Source organism: Crocodylus porosus, unplaced genomic scaffold (assembly GCF_001723895.1).
Source record: "Crocodylus porosus isolate Cpor-Errol unplaced genomic scaffold, CroPor_comp1, whole genome shotgun sequence".
Taxonomy (NCBI): domain Eukaryota; kingdom Metazoa; phylum Chordata; order Crocodylia; family Crocodylidae; genus Crocodylus; species Crocodylus porosus.
Window position 1 is genome coordinate 1738820 of NW_017728910.1, and position 10758 is coordinate 1749577.

At 40.4% G+C, this 10758-nt stretch overlaps 1 protein-coding gene across 1 annotated transcript; it reads left to right on the plus strand.

Moving 5' to 3' along the window:
- The first annotated feature begins 2504 nt into the window (after window positions 1–2504).
- SUCNR1 (succinate receptor 1) lies at window positions 2505–10157 on the plus strand. The gene is made up of 2 exons (XM_019533125.1): window positions 2505–2574; window positions 7029–10157. Exons 1-2 carry the CDS (start codon window positions 2572–2574, stop codon window positions 7968–7970), a joined length of 945 nt encoding a protein of 314 aa, XP_019388670.1. The 5' UTR covers window positions 2505–2571; the 3' UTR covers window positions 7971–10157.
- The last annotated feature ends 601 nt before the right edge of the window (window positions 10158–10758 follow it).

Here is a 10758-nt window from a genome sequence, read left to right on the forward strand (position 1 = left end):
AGAGGCTACAGGACCTGAACCTGTTCAGCCTCCACAAGAGAAGGCTGAGGGGGGATCTAGTGGCCTGTTACAAACCAGTCAGAGGGGACCAGCAGACATTGGGGGAGCCCCTGTTCCCCCGAGCACTACCAGGAGTGACTAGAAATAATGGTCACAAGCTGGCAGAGGGTAGATTCAGACTAGACACCAGGGGGTACCACTACTACAGTCAGGGCAGCTAGGATCTGGAACCAACTTCCAAGGGAAGTGGTGCAGGCTCCTACCCTGGGGGTCTTTAAGAGGAGGCTAGACAAACACCTTGCTGGGGTTGTTTGACCCCAGTACTTTTTCCAGCCAAGGCAGGAGGTTGGACTTGATGATCTGCTCAGGTCCCTTCTGACCCTACCAACTATGAACCTATGAAACAAAGTATGAAACTATGAAAGCAGAAAGGGGTCACAGTGCTGTGGCTGTCTATTACAAACCCCATTTAGACACATTTATGTTAATTTAAAATTAATGATGTTCATTTAAAATTTAGCCTGTACCATTTAAATGTTGAGAGATGAAGTAAACCTATATGAAGCAGGTTAAAGCTGGATTCTTTTGTGTTTTATATGTCAAACTGGCCAAAGTATCAGATAACGTATGCTGCAGCTGGTCAAATTGGTGGGCTGTTCACTGGTATTCCCAAACAAAATTGAAATCAGCCCATTAATGTACCATGCTTCAGGTTCCTTATGAAATAGGGAGAATTCAATTGGCATCAATCATGTGAAGAGGAATTATGCTTAAATACCTTTGAGCACTAAGCCTACATTGCCAGCATGTACTAGACTCAGTGGAACTAGCAACAACCTTTCTTGAAGTTTTAATGTTCCAAGTGACACCCCAAAGTGCAAGAAGGCTTTCAAAATTTGAAAAAAGGGAACTCCATTGTATTTTTTATGTTTAAATATAGTTTCCTTTTATGTTTTAGTGATCATGTTTCCTTTAATTTATCTAACCTAATTTGCTTTTTCCTAATTCATTATGTGAGGCTTTGTAGTTTGGAGTCTGAATAGAGCTAATCCATTCCTTATGGGTATGTTTTTCATGTGTCTCAGTTTTTGCAAGCAGCTTATCTTTGCAACTGCAAAAGCCTTCATATTTTTGAAGGCAGGAAATAGGGAACTGCCTATAACAGCAGTATGCCCTTCTCCCTCTTATTTTGAGCTGCATGGATGCCCCTGACTTCACCTGTTTAGTCCTGAATCCTGAACTAACATTAGGTCAGCATGGGACTAACTTGACCTGGAGAAGGTTTACCTTAAATAGCCCAGACTAACAAATGAATGCAGAATTCATAGCACAGCCCTGGGGCTGGGAAAGGGAAAGCCCCTGGGCTGTACTGTTTTAACATCCCTCCAACCCTGATTGGGGTATTTTGAACACCCTCTTTCCCAGACCTGCTAGCCCCTCTCCTGAAACCTCCTTGCCTCCAGACCACCGTGCCTTCCCCTTCAAAGTGGCAACTGCTTGCACATGCCACTCCTGATCTAGGTCCTGCAGATGCTCATTTGCACCCATTATTTGCTGGTTTCAAGTGGCTTTGACAGATTAATTTTAATGTAAATTCCCTGTTTTACAGTAGCAGGAATATTTGAGCCTGGTTTTGGAAATCTGGTCAATGACGTTACACAACATAAAAGATGGTGGGAGAGCTTTGAAAGGATTAATGTTTTTTTCCCCTGTTGAAATTGCACAGATTGTAACAACACCACAAAATAGTATTTGATTTGGGACTTTAATTAAAGTATAATTACTATAAATATACTGATGTCATTAGTATGTTTTATCTGTTATCTTTGTTTTTATTGGTAAATGAACTGAATGTTCTGTTGTTGATTAGAAAACTGAAGGTAACCTAGCCACAGGACATACAGGAGTTTGTCTTTCAACAAATCTTCCTATGTGGGTACCATTTTTCAACAAACAAAACACTTTTCAACATTAATATTTCAAATCCTTCTCACACCTTCATGAAGCAGGAGGCTTCCCTGCATGAGGGAAAGATTGAAGCACAGTAATTGATTTGCTCGAGGTCTGTTTATTAATGAGAGAAAAAGGTTAGACTCAGATCAACATCAGACCTTTTGTACTTTCCTACAGTTGATATTTGATTCATGTTAAACCTGTTTTTTAAAAAACAAATTACTGAATGCTAAATCTTTTTGTAAAGAGTGTTTCAGCATTTTACAGTCATTTAAAAATAATTGTAGTAAAGCAAAAAGCAAATGTTATGAATACAGTTCTAGTACTGTTTATGCTGACACATACTGTTTATATTTGTATAACATAAGGTCTTTCCAAGAAACTATTTTTTTCAGCTTTTGATTCAAAGTAGGTTTTGCAATATCTTCCTCTTCAGCAATACTTTCCACACATTCACAAAGCCAAATAAGTTGCTGTATAACCTCGAATCATTAGCCATCTCTGCATGATATGTAAATTAGGGTGAGACAGCTGTATACTTGCACTCTGGTGATTTAGAAGCATTCATCGAGTCATGGTTAAGGAGTGCCTACTAAAAGACAATACCTGTTCCTTGGAATGGTAAGTTCTAATCTATAGTGAATTAGACTCTCATGTCCTATTTTAACTTCTAAACAATTACACTCTTTACAGTTGTAATTATGACAAAGGATGGAATTAATATAGATTGTGTCTTAGTGAACAATGGTCAAACTAAAAGATATGCCTAACTATATGGCATCAACAATACAAAAAAAATCAAAAATATTTTGTTGTTTTTGAATCATCTGTACCTTGAAAATTGATTTCAAGATGGTTAATTAGGCTGCTTATTACATGACACAATAAGGTTTTCAGTGTTTTAACTTTCTTTTTTAAATTGAAAATACCAATGATTGTTGAGTGTGCAGACATTGCTCTATTTATACTCTTTTTTCCAAACAAAATTTCTCTAGCTGTTCCCAATTGTTTGAATGGCAAAGTCTAAGCTTAAAGCAGCATGCAGTATTGCTGGTCACAGTAAAATGGAATAGATCTCTATTGGTGTGTTGATGGATATTATTTTATGTTATATAACATGTCATTTTATTTTAGCTGTTAGCCTGCCTTTAAATTCTTTTCTTATTATAATATTTATCTTGCTACCAACTAGCTATATAATCAACCGAATGAACACATTTTAGACAATATATGTCATAAATGTACAAAACTTTAAAAATAATTATATCATCTTCCTCTTCCATTCTTATCTCCAGGGTTTCATATATAGATTCTGAGACAAATATAATTTCTGTTCTTGAAGCTATTAGATTTAGCTTCATTTCTATTATAATCTATATTCTGTTTTCTAATATTTCATTTTCCCACCATGTTTCTATACTGTCAGTATTTTAAAACTATGCTTTGGCTAAAACTTCTTCCTTTGCCTGTGATAAGCCCATGAAGCAGGTATGTAAGAGTGTAAACATATTGTGGGCACATCCCCACAAGCACGCACGTTCAGAGGCACACATTTCCTGTGGGACAAATAGCAACTGATATTTGTGCCACTGTTATTTTTCCTTGGGCACACTCCTGCACACACACTCCAGCACATGGCAAAGGAACCTGGGTGGGGTGGGCATGGCTTAGGCTAGCACTTATGATGGCCCCAACAGCCTTACTTGGGACCTTGGGGGTTTCCCAGGGCAGCAGTGTCACTGAGACAGCCACTCAGAGCCTGCCCAGAGCCAGAGCACGGCTCTGGCCAGACAGGCTGTGGTTTCTGGTGGTGCCCACTGCTGCCACGTGTGCTGAGCTGCTTTTTTTAGTGATGGGTTTTTGGCACTGGGAGACACCAGAATCTCTCCGTTTGCTCTACAGCAGCTGAAGATTCACTGTCTGGCCCTACAGTTAGATGCCTATGGATGCGGCTTGCCATGCCCAGTGACTTCTCCACCACTGGCCTTCAGTCCCTTTCCATGGGCAAGATTCTTTGGGACTTTCTGTGCCAGGAAGTGGCCCTTCCTCCTCCACACAGAAAGTCTTAGTCAAAGAAAATGAGGAGTAAAAAAAAAAAAGAGTGCAAAAAATAAAGAATACCCCAAAAAAGGAATGCAAGCAAAACAACAGGATATCTCTCCTCCTGTCCTCCCCTCTGGGACAGACAAGGGAACCCTAATTCCCCCCTACCCCTGCCTTGGTGGGGACTCAGCTCCACGGGTGGTGCATCACTCTGACACCCAACAGCATCTCCTGCAGCCAGGCATGCACAGCCTGGTGCTGGCTTCCCCCTGCCTTCTTCCTGGCACTTTGTCCATGCCCATGCACTTTAAACCCCGTATGTTGGCATGCAGGGTTGACATCACTGGCTGGGTACTGCACAGCCAGATGGACAGCGTACTTAAAATGTGGTGGTATGATGACACAAGGTGCTGATCCAGGCTCACCCTCTCCGTCGGGAAAGTTTCTCCTGTCCCATATCGTTCCCTGCCATTTTCCATCAAGGCTCAATGGGGCTCTTGGGGGGCTGGGTGGATGTACTTGGTCCTCACTGGCACAGGTGCATACATTCAGGGAGGTTAGATTTAGTTAAAAATGGCCACCCAATCTAAGGTAAGTCAGGATGGGGCAACTAGTGGGGGGAGCTTGGGTGCATCAGGGGGTCAAGCAGGCTGTGGGCAGGAATTGTGGGTCCAGGGGTCCACAGGAGGGATCTGGGCATTGGAAGAGCTAGCACAGTTCACTGGTGGGGCTTGGAAGGATCAGGCAGCTTGAAGGGTCCAAGGGTCCACAGGGGACTTGCAGGGATGGGAGGGCCCCTCTCTTCCATAGGACCAGGGGCTATTTTTAGCCTCCTGATACCCCATCCCCCAGATGAACAATATCCCCCTGGCAAATCAACCACCCTCCCATGCCACCTGGTCCTTCCCCTACTCTCAATTACTTCCTTGGCTCCTGGCACTGGCAAATGCTAGTAAACTGGCACTAGGAGCAGCTTGTGGGATGTGCGGTTTGGTGGGCTAAGAGGAGGCTGCCTAGTCTGCAGGCCAGCGGGGGGGTTGTCCACCTGGGGGTAGGGAGAGAGGCCAGAGGGCTAAAAATAACTTAATGCCAGGGAGGGTGTACGGGCTAGGGGCTGAGCTTTCCCAGCCCTGGGGTTGTACTGGGAACTGTATAGAAGTTCAGTTAGATTGGTCTCTCCAAACCTAATCTAAATTAGATTACCTCTGGGGCAGGGTTAACTTAGATCACATCAGTCATTTTTAGACTGGTCTAAATTTCTTGAGCTTCTGGACAGTTCACACTTAGATTGACCTAACTAGGAATTTAAGTGTAGGATCCACACTTGGTTGAACTAAGTTAGATTAGGTGACCATTTTTAAAGCAATCAAACTTCCCTGTAACGTTTCCGAACATCTGTATGTAACCTGTGTGGTATGGCCTACTTTCTTTAAAGGCAGGTTTTGAGCCCAAGGTATAGTTACAGTTTTTTTGGGAGGAGAGATGGTTGATAGTCTTCAAAATGAGACAACATCCCAATCCTTGGAATTTAACAAGGGTCTCATGAGAGCCTTTTCTCATGTGTCACTATGGTTATTTTGCTGAATCCAAAACCAAAAAAACTAAACAGCTGGTGAAATAAGCTGCATAAACTCTCTCAATTACTCTTACCTGATTAGAAAATCATTAGTATTGTCAGAGAATTTAAAAATAATTATTTGCAATTAGATATATACTAAAAAGCTGTACAATGTATTGTTGCAGCTTGGCAAAGAGAGTGAAAAAGCAGAATTAAGGCAGTTAGAATCTCCTCATATAATATATAATTTCCTTTGATTTGCATCAATTAAACAGTTGTATGATTGTTAAATGAGTGAAATCAGGCTTATCTGAAAGCTCTTAGTTCCAAATCTGCCCTTTAAAACTTTTAGCACCCAACAGAACAAGAACAGAGCACTATGTAATACAAATAATTGTTCATGGTTTAATATGCTACACAGAAACCTGAATATAATTCTTGGCAAATTATGAATTGATGATTATTTGTGAACTTTGTTCTTGTAATTTCTAGGTTAATTTTATTTTGAACTTATTTATGTTTTCACTATTATCTTCCTGTTCTCTTTAGTAAGGAAGTGGCCTGACTCCGATTTGTATGTGAATTTTCCATTAAATTTCAACAGCAGCACTTCTACAAAGAATGTTTGGAATAACACGTTTAGCACTGATTTGTATTATAGAGTAACAGAACAGTAAAATTATGCTCCATGTAACTGCAAGTACTGGGATATCTATATTTCTTTAATAATGTCTTAAAATTCCTAAGAAGCAAATGTAGACCTACATTATATGTAACAAGATGTTTATCTATCATTAGTTTACTAGTGTGAAAACATAAAGCACATAGCAAATATCTTTCTTGATTTCAAAAACACCCAATATTCCTCTTTTCTTAAACTACAGTGGTTCGGTCTTGTGCTACTATTTCATTCCTTGTTTGGGCAGATGTTTTGGGCAAGAAACAATGGGCTTTTGCCTTTTGACTCACTATCAGTGAGTAACACTTGAGAATAAAGCAACACAGATACAAAAGTAGATGATTTCTTAAATACCTCGCCCCCCGCCCTGTTGCATATTAATCACAAAACCAGATTTTTCATCTTCCTCTCTTCCATCTCCATCTCCTCTCTCTAACCATTTACTGCTTTAGGGTAGCATAAGCTTGCATTCTGCTTTATTTAAAACTTTCTACTTCGCTTAATGTTTCAGTTCTAAGTCCTTACTCAAATTCTTACCCAGACAGAAATTGTACTGGATTTACCTGCTTTTTGTAGCCATACCTTACATCTAATTGGTGTCAAATTGTTCTTATAAGGAGCCTATATTCATAAGAAATATTTTTTCCAGGGCTGTAACCTCTCAGAGTTTTGTTGTTCTCTTGTAAGAGATAAAGGACATGTCAGTGACCACATAGCTATCACAGCTGTAATACCAGAGATTGCAATGTAATTGTCATTTCATTCGATTGATTTTTTTTTTTTTTTATTTTCCAGGATGTGAATAAGACAAACAGCAGCTTGATAATTAATATCCTAGAAAAGTATTATCTTTCCACCATATACATCCTTGAGTTGATTTTTGGTATCATTGCAAATAGCATTGTAGTGTTTGGCTACATCTTCTGCCTGAAGAAATGGAAAAGTAGCAACATCTATCTGTTCAACCTGTCCTTATCAGACTTAGCATTTTTTTGCACTCTTCCAATATTGGTGACAAAATACTCAACAGGAAAATGGAATCATGGGAACATTCTGTGCCAAAGCAATAGAGTATTGTTGCATGCAAACCTGTACACAAGTATCCTTTTCCTTACCTTTATCAGTATCGATCGATATATCCTTATGAAATATCCATTCAGAGACCATTTTCTACAGAAGAGAAATACGGCTGTCGTTATCTCTGTTGGCATCTGGATCTTGGTTATATTTGAACTGTCGCCAATAATCAACTTCATTGCATCTACTGCCAATGACAATGAATGCATGGATTATGCAAGTTCCGGAGTTCCAGAAGAAAGCTTGATCTACAGTTTGTGCCTGACTGTTTTGGGATTTCTAATCCCTCTTTGTGTCATGTGCTTCTTTTACAGGAAGATGGTTATTTTTCTTAGAAACCATAATGAGCAGCTCAATGGTTCCCTGCCACTTGAAAGACCTCTTACTTTAGTCACCATGGCAGTGATAATTTTTTTGCTGCTCTTTACTCCCTATCATATCATGCGCAATGTCAGACTTATCTCCCGCATAGAATCCTTGAAGCTATCTCAGTGCACAAAAGACATCATCAATGCCATTTATATCATCACAAGACCTATTGCATTTTTAAATAGTGCAATTAACCCTGTCTTTTATTTTCTAATGGGTGATCACTTCAGGGAGATGCTGATGAATAAAGTAAGGCACTTCTTAGAAAGAGTGACTATTAGCAGAAAATGAGATGATAAAAGTGCACTTGGATGCAGCAACGTACAGTGGATTAAAGTGTATTGATGTCTGGGACAATACTTATTGATGTAAAGTGAGGTTGTATTTAGCTATATGTATTTAGCTGTGTGTAATCTGTTGATTGGACTGTTCTTTGCCAAATGGTTCACAATAGAACCATTGTTTACCTATTGCAATAGGCCTCATTCTGCTGTCTTATTCAGATGAAACTATTGCTGGCTAGACAAGAGGCAAGTTCCCTTCAAGTCATTTGAATTGCCTGTTCCACAGACAGACACGGAGATAGCTTAATGCATATGAGAACTATATAGCTGCCCAGGGCCCCATATTCAGCATATATTTATGATCCCTGATTTCTCTTGTTATGCCTGCCTAACTTTTCCTTCCTCTCTGCCCCTGTGAAGTTGGATATTGTTCACTTTTTATGGAGCTAAGCACATTTAACTTTTTATTTTATCTTGTGGGATGTTGGTGGGTTCCAGGAGGGGCAGGAAAGGTTGTAGGCAGGGATAGTAGGGAGGAAAAATCTTCTGATCTTAGCCCTGATGGAACTTTGCTCATAATGATAGTAAGGAGGGAGAAAAATAGATTTTCAGTTCCTGGCATTCACTTGCATTGAGATTAGATAGGAGTGCATGTTGGAGATGAGAGAGATCCATTAATCAGAGAGTGAGAGAAAGGAGTAAGACCAAAATTAAAGTGATTAGTATAACCGAGGGTTGGAGACAAAGCCCAGAACCAGAAGAAAAAAGATAAAATAAATTAAATACAATTATACTTTGGAATATTACTCTGAAAAGGGGATTTTTTCATTTTCTGTGCATATCTCAGTGATTTCCAGACACATGCCAAGCTGACAACAAAGACAATGATGCAGTAACAGTTTTATATCTGGAAACTGGGCATTAAAAACCAGATTGTGGTTCACTACTCACATATCTTCCCCCAGTTGTAATGATGCTACATGCCTAATTGGTCTTTATTTACTTTTCATCAATCCCATAACGCAATGGTCAGTAACCTGTGACTCATGGGCAGGATTCAGATTATGAAAAGGCTGGGTCTAGTCTGGGAAGGTGCAACCTGGCCCAGGGCAACACAGGGGAATGGGCAGCTGAACTTCTCACCCCTCTGCAGCACTGTTCTCCATAGCCCAACCTGCTGTGCTCTAGTGCCTGTGTTTACCCTCATTGCAGAGCAGTTGTTTATCTGCAGTGAGAATAAAAACTCTGTGGGGGTGGAGGTTTGCCGCCCATGGCAGGAGGTTGAGTCTTGTTGTGTCTTATTGTGTTTTCCTTGTACAGACCCTTTAAAGCCAAAGCCTCATGTTTAGCATAGCAGGGTTCAGTTTGCTTGTGGCAGTTTTGCAGCTCTGGGAACTCCATTTCCTCTGCCAAGAGGAGCCAGAGGCATTCTTAGTTTCTCTTACTCCACAAGACTGGACTGGGTCAAGTCAGAGGCAGACCAAGTATAAGTTCCGCATACGTGTACTGAGGGCAATTGTTAAGATCCACCATGGATGTGATTTCAGATAATTATAATAATAAATAACTGTAGTTCAACACAAGAGTGTCCAGAGTTTTGTTGCTGAACTCACAACTTATCAGGCATACTGTGGCCCATGGGAGCAAAGGTTGCCAACCCCTTCTGTAATCCAATTACTTACCTAATTAATTATCTTTTCTTAGGTAAGAGCAGAATGTCTAAATTGGAGCAGAATCTGTGGAATTTAGTTAACAAATCTGCTGACAAAGTAGGCCCAGAAGATAATCCAGGCTTCTGTCTAATAGTACTGGAGAGTCAACACAGCTAACAGGAATTAAAAAAAAACAGAAGAAAGTTAATTTTTTAATTCAGTGGTTTAAATCCTAATTAGAAACCAGAAATAGGAAGGTGTCACTTATAGATCTCTTTTTCTGCATAGAACCACATTTTATTGAATGGAATCAGAAGTCGGAAGGGGGGGCACTTAGTAAATATTCTCTTTAAATAAACTTCCTTATGGGAAAACTAATACCAAAAAAGACTGATATAATCAAGCTATAAAAAGAGGATGTGGAATATATTGTAAGAGAAAAGAAGAAATGACAAGAATAAAAAGACTCCATGCTTTTATGTCTTTACAAATGGTTTGAAAATAGATTCATAGATGCTAGGGTCGGAAGGGACCTCAACAGATCATCGAGGCCAACCCCCTGTCTAGGCAGGAAAGAGTGCTGGGGTCAGATGACCCCAGCCAGATGCCTATCCAGCCTTCTCTTAAAGACCCCCAAGGTAGGAGAGAGCACCACCCTTGGAAGCCCATTCCAAATTTTGGCCACCCTTACTATGATGTCTAGCCTAAATCTGTTCTCTGTCAGTTTGTAACCATTGTTCCTTGTTACCCTAAGAGGCGCCCTGGTGAACAGAGCATCTGTGATACTTTGCTGTGCCCCCCCTAATGAATTTGTAGGTTGCCACAAGATCACCTCTCAGCCTTCTCTTGTGGAGGCTGAAGAGGTCCAGGTGCCCTAATCTCTCCTCACAGAGGTTGGCCTGTAAATCCTTAACCATACGAGTGGCCCTCCTTTGGACCCTCTTGAGGCTATCCACATCCTTCTTATGGTGCCCAAAACTGGACACAGTACTCCAACTGCAGTCTGACCAATGCCATGTAGAGGGAAAGTATCACCTCCTTGGTTCTATTTGTCATGCATCTGCTGAGGCATGATAAAGTGCGGTTAGCTTTACTAATGATTGCGTCACACTTATGACTCATGTTCATCTTGGAGTCCTCTAT